Raw genomic sequence first — 16713 nt, forward strand, 5'->3', positions numbered from 1 at the left:
GTGTTATTTGTATATTTTTATGTGGTGCTGAGGCTCGAACAAAGTGCCTTACACATGCTATATTTTTATGTGGTGCTGAGGCTCGAACAAAGTGCCTTACACATGCTATATTTTTATGTGGTGCTGAGGCTCGAACAAAGTGCCTTACACATGCTAGGAAAGGTAGCAGAATACATCAGTCACTAGTATGGCATTATGTAAAAATGTGAATGTGTAACCTATGTGATTCTGCAATCTGTATTTGGGGTAAAAATGGGAGTTCATAACTGGCTCAGTGGTAGCGTGCTCGCCTAGCAAGCACGAGGCCTTGGGTTCGATCCTCAGCACCACATAAAAACAAATAAAGGTATTGTGTCCTACTACAACTAAAAAATAAACATTAAAAAGAAAAAAGAAAGAAATTAGGGCTGGGGTTGTGGCTCAGTAGTATAGAGTGGTTGTTTCACACATATGAGGCACTGGGTTTGATCCTCAATACCACATAAAAATAAAATAAAGGCATTGTGTCAATCTACAACTAAAAATAAAACATTAATAAGAAAAGAAAGAAAGTAATGTGATAAGAAGATTACATTTTGCCCAAATGTATAGTGAATGAGGGAATACAGTCAAATATTAAAATTGATATTGTAAAATAGCTTTTACAATATCAAGGTAAGTTCCTGTTATCCCTAGTTTTTCTAATGTTTTGAACATAAAGGGATGCTGTACTTTGTCGAATGCTTTTTCTGTGTCTATCGACTTTTAAAAACTTTTAAGAACTTTTAAAAAGTTCTTATTTTCAAATAATAAAAGAATATGGTTTAAACTATAAAAAGTACAGAAAGAGGTGCATCAAAAAATAGATTTTTTTTTCATCTTTGTTGACACTTACCTAGTTCCTCTTAAGCAACCACTATTTTTAGTTTTTTATATGTTTTTTCCAGAGATACTGTAGGGCTCTACAAACTTATATGTGTATATGCATTTTGTTTTTGTTTCATGAATGATCCCTCATTCTCCTGTATCTTTCTTTCTTTCTTTCTCTTAAAGTAAATTTTGGTAGGGTATGAGTGGAAACTGATTAATTAATTAATTAATTTGGTGATTGAGTACTGAACAGTCTCTTTTCAACTCTATTGGATGACCAGAATTCATTAAATTAGTCTGTATTGAGTTGTTTTTAGTCTTCTGTTATTATAAATAATACATGGTTATTTTTATATAATAATTCTACCACCCTATCATATAAAATATTCAGAAATATATGTAATATTGAGAAAAAGATTCTAGTAGGGGTTAGTGTTTTATGAAATAAACATATGAAATATAATGATACATCTGAGTATAATTTTCTAGTAGTTTGATATAAAAATGCATTATAAGAATTTCAGAGTCAAAGGCCAAAAGTTCTCCCTGATAAGTAGATGCTGATGCACAATGAGGGCAATGGGAAGAATGGGGAAACTTTGGGCAAAGGGGAAGGAGGAGACATCATTACCCTAGGCACATGTATGACTGCACATATGGTGCAACTCTACATTGTAAACTACCAAAGAAATGAAAAGCTGTGCTTCATTTGTATACAATGAACAATGCATTCTGCTGTCATGTGTAACTAATTAGAATAGAAAAAGAAAAAAAAGAATTTCAGAGTGTCTCTCCCCGCCTCTATCTTTACATTGAAGATTTTGGTGCCTCTGATTTTGCTCCGACAAATGCTTTTGGAGTTGACAAGACGTGGTCAAGAACCTTTGAGTACCCTGCTACAATTCGGAGTGACATATCTGGAGGACTATGCAGCAGAGTACATCATTCAGCAAGGTGGCTGGGTATGAATTATTGTTTTTTAAAACATTTTTATTTAAAAGAAATTAGGCCCATTGTTTTTTTAAACAGCATTGGGTTATGTCTGTATTAGATGATGATCAGTGGAAAAGTTATTCATACAGTTTCAGTTAAGTTACTAAGATTTTACTTATAGTAAATTGATATATGAGACTTTTAAATACTTATTAATTATGAAATATTTCATACTAATAAAAATATATAAATAACTAAGGATGAATAATAATAAAATGAACACCAGTGTGTTTATTGCCTCAGTCCAAGAAAAAAATATGGTTAACGTTTTGCAAGAGTGGTGCTGGCGATTGAATCAAATCCTCACACATGCTAAACGGCACTCTGCCACGGAGCCATACCCCCAGCTCACACAGCAACTCTTTTGAATCTCCTTATATTCCCCTCCTGCATTTTGACATACTCATATCTGCCTCACAATTTTCTGAAGTTTTTAAATTATAGCTTAATTATATATATATGTATATTCTAGACAATAAGTTATTTTGTATGCTTTGAACTTCATCTAAATAGTATCATACTACACGTATTCTTCTGTAACTCACTTCTTTTACTCAATATAATAGTGTTTTGTTTTTTATTATCAAAATTTTGAGTATGAAGACAGAAATGGTGTGACTCTACTTTATGTACAACCAGAGACATGAAATATTGTTCTGTATGTGTACTATGAATTGAAATGCATTCTGCTGTCATAGCAAATTAGAATAAATAATTTTTTTTTTAAAGAGAGAGTGAGAGAGGAGAGAGAGAGAGAGAATTTTTAATATTTATTTCTTAGTTCTCGGTGGACACAACATCTTTGTTGGTATGTGGTGCTGAGGATCGAACCCAGGCCGCATGCATGCCAGAGGAGCGCGCTACCACCTGAGCCACATTCCCAGCCCAAATAAATAATTTTTTAAAAAAAAGAACAAGAAAAATTAAAAAGTACTTGAGACAGGGTATTCTTATTTAATTGCCCAAGCTGATTTGGAGAGTAGCTGGGATTATAAATGTGTGCCATTGTACCGATATTATGTCTTTGAAGTTTACCTAAGTCAGTTTCTTAACTTTTTTTCATTATCACCTCACTAAGGATTTTTTTCCCCCAGTATGGGGAATAGTACTCTGGGGCATTCAACCACTAAACTGTATTCCAAGCCCCTTTTTTTTTTTTTTTTTTTTTTTTTTGCGGGGGGTGGGTGGCGGGGGGCTTAGTGCTGAAAACTAAACTCCAGGCTTCAGGGCTTAACATTTACTAGGCAAGTGCTCTGCTATGAAGCCACATCCCCAGCACCCCCAGCCCTTTTTTTTTTTTTTTTTTTTTTGAGAGAGAGAGAGAGAGAAAGAGAATTTTTTCATATTTATTTATTTATTTTTAGTTTTTGGCAGACACAACATCTTTATTTGTATATGGTGCTGAGGATTGAACCCAGCGCCACACGCATGCCAGGCAAGTGTGCTACCTCTTGAGCCACAGCCCCAGCCCCACCCCCACCTCTAGCCCTTTTTATTTTATTTTTATTTTTGGAAATGGTCTTGCTAAATTGCGAAGGCTAGCCTCAAATTTGTGATCCTCCTGCCTTAGTGTCCTAAGTTACTAGGATTACCGGCATGTGCTACTATGTCTAACTCTAAGGATCTTTTCTAGACATCTTTTCCCCCTAATAATCTCCTCCTTCCCCCAATGGAATTTTAATGTTTGTTTATTATGTAGTGTGTGGCCTTTTGCAGGGCCACAAACAATTGTAATGTGTAACATTTCCCCTGTGTCTCTGAAACATTTTTCACCCTTAATATCATTCCCATTGAGAATGAATGATCTAGGTTGATTCATTGGCTAGTGTTTGTTGTAAAAATATGACAGTTTATTTTCAATGGGTATTTCCATTATTTTGCTAATGCATATGTGTAAGAATTTCTGTGTAGAATTTCTGGATCATAAAGTTATAGACAAGTTTTAATTTACAAAATAATGAGTTTCTGTCACTCTGCATCTTCCCCTTTACTTGGTTAAGATATCAGTCATGTATAGCCAAGATTGTTTTAAGAAAGAAGCAAGGGTTGGCCTGGAGATGCATGCCTATAATCCCAGCTACTCATGAGACTAAGGCAGGAAGATCTTAAGTTTGAGGATAGCCTCAGTGACTGTGTCTCCAAATAAAATAAAAGGGGATTGGAGATACACCTCAGTGATAGAGTACATATCTAGCATGTGTTAGGCCCTGGATTCAATCCCCAGTACTGCAATAAAAGAAAAAAAGAAAAAGAATTTGTCCTTCCTAGGATTTATCTCTATATCTTATCTTTTTACTTCAATTTATCGTGTATCAAGCAATTATTAATCATGCAATAAGCTCTTGAGTGCCTGTTATACACTATGCTCTATCCTGGACTTGACTGCTATGAATAAAGAAAATCCTTGACCCAAAGGAATTTATATTCTCATGGAAGTAGACAAACAATTAAGATATATAGCCAGGCACGGTGGCATATATCTGTAATCCCGATAGGCTGAGACAGGAGGATCGAGAGTTCAAAGCCAGCCTCAGCAATTTAGTGAGGCCCTAAGCAACTCAGCATGACCCTGTCTCTAAATAAATATTAAAAAGGTCTGGGGATGTGGCTCAGTGGTTAAGGCCTCTGGGTTCAATTCCCGATACCAAAAAAAAAAAAAAAAAAAGGCAGTGTATCCAGTAGTTACATATGCCATGGAAAAAATAAGACAGGAAAACATAAATGGGATAGGACTTGAAGTTTTTATATCAGCCAAGTGAGAACTCACTGCTGTCTAAGCAAAGATTGTACTATTCTCCCTGATTTAATCCCACCTTATTCTCTTTTTTCTATTTATACCCTAGGAGTAGAGTTTTCTATTTCTTTTTTTCCCTCTCTTTGATGGTGTGTGTGTGTGTGTGTGTGTGTGTGTGTGTGTGAGAGAGAGAGAGAGAGAGAGAGAGAGAGAGAGAGAGAGAGAGAGAGAGAGTCTGTGCCTGTGTATCTTGGGATTTGAGGGTTTTTGTTGTTGTTTTGGGTGGTGCTAGGGATGTAACCCAGACTTTCACATATGCTAAGCATGCATTTTTAAGCTGTGTTAAGTTGTAATTTACCTAATAGTTAGTGATAGTATAGTGATTTTATAAACTTTGCACATTAAACTTTTTAGCGGGCTGGGGATGTGGCTCAAGCAGTAGCGCGCTCGCCTGGCATGCGTTCGGCCCGGGTTCGATCCTCAGCACCACATACCAACAAAGATGTTGTGTCCGCCGAGAACTAAAAAATAAATATTAAAAATTCTATCGCTCTCTTTCTCTCTCTCTCCTCTCTCTCTCTCTCTTAAAATTTAAAAAAAAAACTTTTTAGCCACTATACATCTAAGAATTTGAGCTAATAAAAAAAAGTGGAAATTTAATTAACATGGATACTAATGTAGAGTGTATTAGGTTTAGATACTTGTTAAATGCTTTTTTTTTTTTTTTTGTGGGTATTGGGGATTGAAACCAGGGCACTTAACCACTGTGCCACATCCCCAGCCCTTTTTTGTATTTCAGACAGGGTGTCACTGAGTTGCTCAGGTCCTTGCTAAATTACCAAGGCTGGCTTTGAACTCACAATTCTCCTGCCTCAGCCTTCCAAGCTGCTGGGATTACAGGCGTGCACCACTGCACCTGGCTGTTAAACACTTATTGAATGAAATGCTGAGCATTTGTAGGAAAATAAGAAGTATTCTCATGCTGCTGTTTTGTTTTTGGTATGGGAGATTGAACCCAGAATGTTTAACATCCCCAACCTTTTAATTTTTTTTTTTTTTTGAGAGAGAGAGAGAGAGAGTGTGTGTGTGTGTGTGTGTTGTTTTTTTTTTTTTTTAGTTTTCTGTGGACGCAACATCTTTATTTTATTTTTATGTGGTGCTGAGGATCGAACCCAGCGTCCCGTGCATGTCTGGTGAGCGTGCTACCACTTGAGCCACATCCTCAGCCCCCTTTTAATTTTTTTAATAAGATCTTGCAAAGTTGCTTAGGGCCTCACTCAGTTTCTGAGGCTGGCTTTTAGCTTGCAATCTTCCTGCCTCAGCCTCAAGTGAGCCACTGGGATTATGGGCATGTGCCATTGTGCTCATCTCCTGTTGTTGTTAAAAATAAGAACTATGATAAATTGTTGCCATTTTTTTTCCTATTCTAGGGTTCTCTTCTTCATTCTTCCACCACCCTCCCTCCCCCTTTTTTTGGCCAGTGTACTGTGTGATTCCTGTGAGAGCCAAAGGACGCCTCAGGTTAATTTCCACTTAGCTTATGTGGTGCTTTACAACAAAGGAAGAAGAAAAACACAGAAGAGTGTTATATATTCCCTTCCTGATTCTGTTTTATTATAATAGTGCATTAAAGTTTGTCTATGGTTATAATTGTTAGGTGGAAAGTATTTGATTTAACTCAACTCAGCAGAAAGTATTTGATTTAACTCAAATATTTGCACTAAAGATAGAAAGTTACCATATGAATAACAAATTTATTAATATTTAAAATATGATTTCATCTGTAAATTTAAATGTCTGATCTGTATTTCACATTGTTAGATCTAAGCCATCCATTTCTTTGTATTTAATACCAAGATACTGGGGCTGGGGTTGTAGCTCAGTGGTAGAGCACTCTTTGCATGTGAAGCACAGGATTCGATTCTTAGCACTGCATATATATATATATATATATATCCATTGACAACTAAAAAAAAAAAAAGATCAAAATAAATAAATAAAACCAAAATACTGCTTTTCTGCCAGTCAGTGTAGTTGTTTTCTCTGAAACAAAGTGTCAGCATATATCACCTATTAGGTCCTTTTGTTGAACATTAGTTGTCAGCTCTTAAAACCATTCCAGAAGAAAAGCATTTCACTACATGATGTAGCATGTCTGTTATATCAAGTCTATAGTATGATTTCCACAAGGAATGTGTTTGTTTTCACCACTTGACAACATCAGGGTGAAACAAACTGCATAGCTCTCTGTGTGAACTAGTTTTGAAAACCTACAGAGAAGTAGAAAGTGCTGGCAGCCATATCTGTTTGGTAATGGGATGATGGTATGTAGTTGGTCAAGCTTTGGGCATAGATTTGCAGAGAGAAAAATATTTTATTAACTAATTTATTAACAAAATGGCTGAGATAAATGTGTTTTGGAGTTTTGCAGATGGTTTTGCTTTTTTTAAATGACCATTTTTTTTAATGACCATTGTTTTGTGATTATTTTCTTAGTATATTTAAGCTGATTTTTCCTTTGTATTGGTATTGAAAGAGCATTTATTGAGTTTTAGATATGATGTGATGAGTTTGACTTTAAAATGGCTGCAAGTTGAGGTATTAAAAGCAAACAACAGGGGCTGGGACCGGGACTCAGCAGTAGAGTGCTAGCACATACAAGGGGCTGGGTTTGATCCTCAGCACCACATAAAAATAAATTTTGAAAAATAAAGGTATTGTATCCAACTACAACTAAAAAAAAAAAAAAGCAAACAACAACAGGTGGCTGTGGCTTTGGCTCAGTGGCCGAGTGCTTGCCTCACACTTAAAGAGGTTCTATCCTCAGCACCACATAAAAATAAATAAAATAAAGGTATTGTGTCCATCTACAACTAAAAAAAAATATTTAAAAAACAAACAAACAAAAAGAAACATGGCTATATATGATTTTTATCCTAGTTACTTTATTTGACTGGGACTTGGTCATACGATTCCAAACTTCTATACTTTAAACATGAAAGAGTCTTAAGTCAAAATTACTGATCTTCCCTATCATGTGAGAGTGGCATAGTTCTATATGCCCTTTAAGTGTCTGTGTGGAATAACACAGCTAAGGCTTCTGGTATATGGAGCACTGTCATGAGCAGCACCAACTCAGGTTCTTTTTCTTTTATTGATATGGGGTCTCACTGTGTTGCACAGGCTGATCTTGAACTCCTGGGGTCAAGAAACCCTCCTGTCCCTGGCCTCTTGGGTAGTTGGTACTACAGATGTGCACCACTCCACCCAGCCTAACTCATGTTCTTTCTCTTCATTTTCCAACAGAATGACCTACGAGTGTTTATTTTATCTAACAACATCACCTTAGAGGGATGATTTTCCTGCATATTTTTCAGATTTTCTGTGAGCTGTACTAATGAAATTACTAATAGTATCTGCCTGGTTCATAAGAATTTTCTGAAGATTAATTGATAATATCTATCATACTGCTGAAGCCCTTAGAGGTTAATTTTAGTAAACAGTAAGCCTTAATTGATTTCATGTGCTGTGCTAAGTGTTGGCCATACAAAAGTTTTGTTGTTGTTTTGGTTTGGTTTTGGTATTGAAGATTGAACCCAGGGAGACTTTACCACAGAGCTACATTATCAGACCTTTTTATTTTTTATTTTGAAACAGTATCACTAAGTTATGGAGGCTGGCCCCCTACTTGTCTCAGCCTCCTGAATTACCGGGATAACAGTTGTACACCACCGCACCCGCGCCCAGCCAGAGTGTACCAAAGCTGAATAAAATACAGGCCTCACACCTAGTTGAAGAAAATAAATATAAATAACTGTAGCATGTTATGTGCAGTGAGTGATAGAGCTATGCTAAAAGTACAATGAGAAGGCAAAAGAAGGGAACAATTAACCAAGGTCAAGTATATAATATTGACTGAATTAGAAACATATATCTTAGATCTAATTAGTAGCTTTTCAGAGCTAGAGATAGAATATAACTTTCAATTGTTGTTTGTACTGGCATTAGAAGATGATGTAGGGATTTCTTGTTTGTTTATTTTCCTACATTGTTTTTGTTTGTTTCTTTTCATTTACTCTGCCTCTTCAGTCAGAGCATGATGCATTGCCAACAGAACTGAAAATTAAAAGATTTGTTTCTTGCCTTATATCTGCCAAATACTAGCCCTGTGTTTGGGGGAAAATTCCTTTAACATTTCTGAGCCTTGGATTCATCAACCTGAGGAATATCTGTCTCACAACGATGTGAAATGTTTTGTGAGAATGTTCCATATTTACAAATGTCAAGTTCTCAGATGTGTCTCTAAGAGTGTGTTTCTATATTTATATAGATAGATAGATATAGTTTATTTACTTATTTATTTATATGTGTGCTGAGAATTAAACCCAGTGCTTCACACAGGCTAGGGAAGCACTCTCCCACTGAGCCACAACCCAAGCCCAAGAGTGTGTGTTTTCCTCTGTCTGTTTAAGTCTGATTGAAATTTTCCTTGATTCTGATTTTTATTTGCCCTGCAGCCCTGTTAGGGCACAGAGTAGTTGGCAAGCTATGACTCTGACTCATCTCATTCCCTCCCTCCTCCTTCTCACTCTCATTTCCTGGGATTTTCTTGCTACGCTAGAAGTAAGTCTATCTCCTGAACAGAACAGTTCAAGTCCACTGTGGTAAGGCTTTTTATTTTTTCCAATGTCATGTACTAAACACCATGAAAAATTTAGTTTTACATAAAAGATTATTGGTGAAATGTCATCCAGAGTCTGTTATAGCATTTTAAACAAAATTAATCTTTTGTCTATTTTTCCTGACTCAAAACTTCTGATTTCTGTTTTAAGAATAGTAAACCTTCAAAAGATGATGTTATTGTTTTATTCTAGGATACAGACTCTTGGAAACTTTTAGATTAATGATTTGTTAGAACAGTTTTTATACAGTGGGAGGTGACTTATAGAAAGTAATCTAAAAATTAGGTGGGTCGAAACTCAGATTAGTTTAGGGTAAGTTGTGTTTTATGAATCTGTTTTTTTGTGCAGGTGTTTTTACTGTGTTGTGTTCTGAAATGTATTTTTATGGCTCTTAGTCATCATGTTGGGTGGAAAGCTACTCTGGAATTTCTTTCATATTTTCGTTTTCTTTATTTGGTACTGGGCATTGAACTCAGGGGCACTCGACCTCTAAGCCACATCCCCTACACTATTTTGTATTTTATTTAGAGACAGGGTCTCACTGAGTTGCTTAGTGCCTCACCGTTGCTGAGGCTGGCTTTGAACTTGCAATCCTCCTGCCTCAGCCTCCCTAGCTGCTAGGATTATAGGTGTACACCAGCATGCCTAGCTTCATTTTTTTATTGTAGGTTAATAGTGATCAAAGAGGCATTTAGTTTTTGGTGTTCTGTTTGAATTTTATCTGTCCCCATTTTATAGATGAATACTTGAAGGAGAGATTTATGTAAAGTGTAAGAAATGATGATGAAGGTTTGTTGGTATATCATAGGGGAAGTGAGTCCCTAGATGAAATTACCAATATGGCTGGGCTTGGGAATTCTGCCAGAGTATCCTCCAATGGAACAGTGAAATTCTTATAGCAGCTTATCAGCAGCTATGACTCAGAAGTTAAAATATTCCTGAGGTGGCAGAATAATTTGTAATCAATGTGAACAAAAAGGAGTGAAACAATAAAGTATGATCAATATAAACATCAGGAAGCAGCTGCTGCAGATTTTGAAATCGTTCTTTGATTGATTTTTGCTTAGCTCCTATCATCAAACCAAATCATATTTTGTTTTATTTTAAACTTATTTTAAAATATTCCCTTTTTCTCCTTATCTCTTTCTTCTCTGTTTCCCATTTTAATTGAAGAATTTCATGCACAAGTCTTCATGTGTTTGCTTGAAGAAAATAAGAATTACCTCTTCTGTCTGCTTCTAGCCATAAATTCTAGAGATGCTGAGATACAGTGAGAAACGTGGCAGAATGAGGATCCAGGGACTTCAGCCCAAGAGACAGGATAGCCCAGTGGGTGAAAGGATAGACCCTGGGGCATATTACCCAGTCCTGAGGTTGCACTTATGGTTTGGGGAGAATTATGTCTCCTCTGCAGCAGCTTCAGTTTAAGGAAATAATGAAACTCCCTTCTCATAGCATTGTGAGGTTTAAGTAGATTAATTTAAGCAAACTCTTTAGAACAAAGATAACAAGAGTTATATAAGGTTATCTGTTGTTACTAACATCCAATTCTAGCAAGCCAAGGAACTCCAGGTTTCATTTATTGAAAAAGGGAAAGGGCAGTTCTGATTCTTTATATACATTTAAACTGTCTCATGCCGTATCACAGCTAGTTTTATATTTCTGAATCCTTTAAAGATACTCCTTTGCATTTTTCATATAAATAACACTAAAAGAGATGAATACTCTCAACAATACAAATATTTTGTTTTAGAAGCAGTTGAGATTGTTAGAATTATTAGATGTTGTTATTCTACTTAAAATATAATGTGTTAACCCAAATAGCTCTGTTATTGAAAGCCTCTTTGGTAATGACAGTAATTGTTAAGGAGAAGGGTGGTTATTTTTATAAGCATTTCAGTGGTCATGTGTTCTTTCTTCAAGACTATACAAAAGCACAGAATATTTGGTGAATTAAAATGTCACGTGTCCTAAATACAGAGATAAGTTGTAGGGTAGGGAAGGTATGACAATAAGGAATAAAGCTATTTAATCTGAATTGGCATTTAAGCAGTAGATTATACTAAAGTCATAATTGGATACACTTGTTGCTGTAATGTCTTAAATGAGAAAGGCCCTCTAGCTGTGGAGCACACCATACACTTAAATCTTTTGTTAGCTGTAAGCTGTTAAAATAATAAGGGTGTGTACATATAGCTCATGGTAAAATGCATGCTGAACATGCACAGGAACCTGGTTTTGATCCCCCATACCACAAAAAAAAAATAATAATATGGGGAAATGACTTTTTACAGTAAGTTACATGTGGGCTTATTCACTTTTCCCTTATTTCTAAATTACGGAGCTTTTGAAAGTTGGATTTCTTTTGTCCTGACTTAGAGCCTTAAAACTCTCCTTTCTGAGAATTTAAAATCTAACCTTTTTTGTTATGTCTCCTTTTTTGTTTGTTTTACTTTTTTTTTTCTTTTAAAATCAGTTTTAATTTTTAAAAGTGCAGGTAAAAAACTTGTTGAGAGCTCCTATTAGCACTTTGACCCTTGTATGTCTTTCTGTTTGAAGAGCTATGTAAGACTATATCTTTTGAAAAGGCATAAAAGCAGATTACAAGACTTGTAGAACAGTGAGCAAAGAGTGAGAACAGGTATGATTCTAAGACTAAGAATAAAAATTATGAAAAATTACTTTGTTTCCAAAAAACAAATGATTAAAAACGCTTTTTGAGGATTTTTTTGTGCAATATTTTAAATGCGCACGAAAAACTAACAAGAACACACTGTTTTAACTCACTATTTAACATAACTCCAAAAATGGTAATTATTAACTTTCTTTTTATTTTTTTATTTATATATGACAGTGGAATGCATTACAATTCTTATTTCACATATAGAGCACAATTTTTCATATCTCTGGTTGTATACAAAGTATGTTCACACCAATTTGTGTCTTCATACATGTATTTTGGATAATAACGTCCATCACATTCCACCATCATTTCTAACCCCCTGCCCCCTCCCTTCCCCTCCTATCCCTCTGCCCTATCTAAAGTTCTTCTATTCCTTCCATGCTCCCCCTCCTTACCCCACTATGAATCAGCCTCCTTTTGTCAGAGAAAACATTTGGCATTTGGTTTTTTGGTAACTTTCTATTTTTCACTTAACAAAAAGTCTACCCACGGGCTGGGGATGTGGCTCAAGCGGTAGCGCGCTCGCCTGCCATGTGTGCGGCCCGAGTTCCATCCTCAGCACCACATGCAAACAAAGATGTTGTGTCCACTGAAAACTAGAAAATAAATAAATAAATATTTTTTAAAAAAAAGTCTACCCAGTTTTTAATTATCTAGATTTTTCAATGTGAAAGAAAGAATTTTAATATTAAGCAACACCTCATTACGTTTCCTTTTAGCTCAGTTGCAGATAATTGAGGATAGAGGATTACACACCTGCTAACCCATATTATTAATTCCTTATTTAGGAATTTTGACAGAGAAAATAATTGTATTATAGTTAACAAGGAATAAATAGGAACTTGGTGCTATTTTATACTCTTACTACTTTTTCTTGCCTTTTTCTTCCTTCTTGTAAAATCATTCTGCTCAAGCACCTTTCTTTTGACCCTCTCCAAATGGCACTCCTTGAAGAGAGGGTTGGATAAATAGATAAACCTTTGAGTATAAGTTATCTAACACAGAGAAAGCCCTTCATCATAGGTGTTGAGGGTCTACCTAATTAGAATTGTGTGCTGGCAAAAAGGAATAAACATAACTTCACAGGACATTTGTTACGATTGTCCTCAATGTTGATTCTCCAGTCTTTTAAGAAAATTACAGAACTGGTTTCCTGAGTAAACAGTAGCAGATGTTTTCATCCATCTTGCTTATTGCCATCCTTCATTATTAGTGATTTACCAAGAATCAGCAAAGCTTACGATATCACAAATGTGGCTTTAAGTATTCAGTGAATGAAGTGATTACCTTTGCAATCAGTGAGAAGTTTCAATCACCCTCCCAGTCCCTGGCCTGTGTTCTAGAATCTCTCTTGGCTTTGGGTGCCATAAAGAAGGTCATTTTATTACAATAGAGTTGTGCTATATAACTTGTAGCAAAATTTGATACCCAGGTCCTACCTTTATTAAAGATTACCATTTAGTTGTTTGGGGTCGTAGCTTTAGCATAGAATTCTTAAAAGTTCCACAAGTATTTCAAATTCGGCAGCAAAGTTTGAGGGCCTGCAGCCATATAATCTCACCAACTAGATTACAAAGTCCTTGAAGGAGATTATACAATAATCTTAAACTTGTATCTTCACATAGCAGTCAACTGTGAATTTATTGGAATGCTCATTATATAAACATTTAATGGTCAAACATAAAGGAGTCAGTAATTAGTTGTTCAGACTAAACAAATACCAGGAAAGCTGTGGTACAGTATAGATATTTCTAATCATTGTTGAGAATAAAAAGAAAAATAATTGTGCAGTGTAGTGCATCCTCAGGAAGGGCTTCTTTAAAGAAAGAAGTAAAGGATCTTTGTTGAAAAGCAGCAGAGATTAGGAAGATGAGTTTGGGGATCCAGCTTAGGTAGCTGGAAGGAGCCATGACTCAGAGTATCAAGAGACCTCTGCTAGGACATGGAAAGTGTTTGTTATATTCTGAGTCTTCTGTGTTGAAGCCAGTTAAGAGATACCCTAAACTGAGCATTGGTTATGAGTTCAGTTCTGTTCAGATCTCCACTGAAAATCTTTCTTTTCTGTTTATAGTAGAAGTTGGAAACAGATGTATTTCCTCTTCAGAGAGACATGCAGATCTAAAATAGCTGGTGATGGCATGTTATCTTACACATCCTGAGTGTTCTATCCATAAGGGATGGTGATTCCAAGGCAGCAGTAATACAGAAAAGGGTTCCAGCTATCTCAGTGAAAAAGACTCCACAGGGATGGGGATGTGGCTCAAGCAGTAGCGTGCTCGCCTGGCATGTGTGCGGCCCGGGTTCGATCCTCAGCACCACATACAAAGATGTTGTGTCTGCCAAAACCTAAAAAAATAAATATTAAAATATTCTCTCTCTCTCTCTCCTCTCTCTCTCTCTCTCTCAAAAAAAGAAAAGAAAAACACCCAACAGCCAAGAACTGAACCACCTTATCCAAGTTAATTATTATATTAATAATGTTAATTATTATATTAATGTAGTACTAACTTTGTATAATATATAATTATAATTGATACAATAAAAAAGTATGGAATCCTATAAGCACACGAGGAGAGTGGAGTAGATGCATACTCTTTACTATATGTTTTGAAGCTAAGAGTAACAGGTAAAATACTGAGGTGATGAGGATTCAGATGGGCACAAGTAAGGGAAGCATGTTTTCTTCCCTTAAGTACTTATGATCTATAAATGGCCCCTGAATTATGATGGTTTGACTTGTGATTCTTTGACATTATGATGCACATGTGAGTGCAAATATATATACAGCCATTCTTTTTTGTTTTTTTAAGAATTTAACTTTTATTTTATGTATTTGTTTTCATGTGGTGCTGAGGATCAAACCCAGTGCCTTACCCATGCTAGACAAGTGCTCTACCACTGATCTACAACCCTAGCCCTACATATAGCTATTCTGTTTTGGCTTTCAGAGCAGTATTCAGTAAATTAGTTATGAGATATTCAGCATTTTATTATAAAATAGGCTTTGTGTTAGACAGTTTTGCCCAGCTGTAAGCTAATGCATGTGTTCTGAGCATGTTTAAGGAAGATGAGGCTAAGCTAAGTTGTTCAGTAGGTTAAATGTGCTAATGCACTTTCAACTTAAGATATTTTAAGATTATAGAGTTTATCAAGATGTAACCCTGTTGGGGCTGGAGATGTGGCTCAAGCTGTAGCGCGCTCGCCTGGCATGCGTGAGGCGCTGGGTTCGATCCTCAGCACCACATACAAATAAAGATGTTGTATCCGCCAAAAACTAAAAAATAAATATTAAAAAATTCTTTTAAAAAAAGATGTAACCCTGTTGTAGGTTAAGGAGCAACTGTAATTTAAGAGATCTAATAATATAATATGGTATGAAATGTATTATTATAATACTCTGTGTGGCCTAGACTCAGCTATTTAGGAGTTGAGGAGAAATAAAGATTAGGTTCAGTGGTCCAGATGTGGTGGCCTTTAAGCCAGACCCTGTTGGAGCCAGATCACAGATCTTAAACTAGAGTTCCTTAATAGGCTTCAATGGTATTTATATGAATGGAGTCTTATACATAGGGAGATGTCTTATACATTATTTCATATTTGCAAAACACTTTCTGCTCCCTCAAAATGGTAAAAATCCCATTGTCTACACAAATTAGGTGACAGGGTTTAGGAATTTAGTACAGCACTTGTAGGGGACAATGAATAAACTCATCAATATAAGGCTTCCCTCTTTTGTGGAACCTAGAATATGATGAAGACAAATTTGTGGTAGGAATAGAGAGGAAAGATTGGCCTTATCCCCACTCATGCTCTTCTAATACTAGTATGCTGTGGCCTTTTAAATTTTAATATTTGCTTTCTTAGGAAAATATTAATGGGTTCCAGAAGGAATAATGTGTTCTAAATATTGTATGACTTTGCCCTTTTGTTTTCAACTGAAGGAGTCAGATAATTAGAAATAGATTTTAATATAGCAGTACTTATTTTATAAAATTCAACTGAGCCCTTATCTAATGGCCAGATGGCACCTTAGCATCATCTTTTCTGTTCTGAGATATTGATGGAGTGTAAGAGGGACTTATTAGAAGTGGAAAATTTAGTTCATTTATCAATAGAACTAAGATCTTTATCAGTCTTTTATCTGCTGCATTTGGTTGTGAAGGGCTGTTTGTTAACATTCATTATTGATAATAGTCCCAGAAATGTTAGATGGTTTTATATTATTAATACAATACAAATAGAGCAAGAGTTGAAAGAAGTGAAATCCCATACGATTGTAGATGCAAAAGTCTCTCTTTTTGGTCCTAAGTACTCAAAAAAAAAAAAAAACAGGAGATTATCATTTCAAATTGTTTTTGCTTTTTTTTTTTATATGTGTGTGATACTGGGGATTGAACCCAGAGGTGCCCTACTATGCTATACTACTAGCTCTTTTTTGTTTTTTATTTTGAGACAGAATCTCACTAAAGTACCAAGACTAGCCTCGAACTTGGATCCTCCAGCCTCAGCAAGTCTCTCTTATTAATATGGGGTCTCACTATGTTGCCAGGTCAGCCCTGAACTCCTGGGCTCAAGTGATCCTCTTGAGTCAGTATGGAGAACAGGCTGTGTGCCCTGCTCAGAGTTGCTCCATAATGTATAGAATAGCAGTCCTCAGACTGTACCTAAACCTGACTGACTCCATTTTGTAAAGTAGACAAACTCCATTTTGATTACAAGTGCCAAGACAGAATGTCTCCATACCTTGTTTGTGCAAGTAAACAACCACATCT

At 35.8% G+C, this 16713-nt stretch overlaps 1 protein-coding gene across 11 annotated transcripts in view; it reads left to right on the forward strand.

Moving 5' to 3' along the window:
• Nucleotides 1-16713, forward strand: part of Bcl2l13 (BCL2 like 13) — an 80693-nt gene that overhangs the window by 56420 nt on the left and 7560 nt on the right. For 3 of the 11 annotated variants that reach the window (XM_040281245.2, XM_013365324.4, XM_005340575.5), the window contains one exon: nucleotides 1668-1811. The exons of 5 other annotated variants lie outside the window; for them this stretch is intronic. In XM_040281245.2, coding sequence (XP_040137179.1) covers nucleotides 1668-1811 — 144 coding nt within the window. Of the gene's footprint in view, nucleotides 1-1667; nucleotides 1812-6006; nucleotides 6098-16713 lie in introns of all 11 variants that reach the window. 3 more of the 11 variants (XM_040281252.2, XM_040281250.2, XM_040281251.2) reach the window with 2 other exon arrangements.

The sequence above is a fragment of the Ictidomys tridecemlineatus genome, chromosome 6 (genome assembly GCF_052094955.1).
Source record: "Ictidomys tridecemlineatus isolate mIctTri1 chromosome 6, mIctTri1.hap1, whole genome shotgun sequence".
Taxonomy (NCBI): Eukaryota; Metazoa; Chordata; class Mammalia; order Rodentia; family Sciuridae; genus Ictidomys; species Ictidomys tridecemlineatus.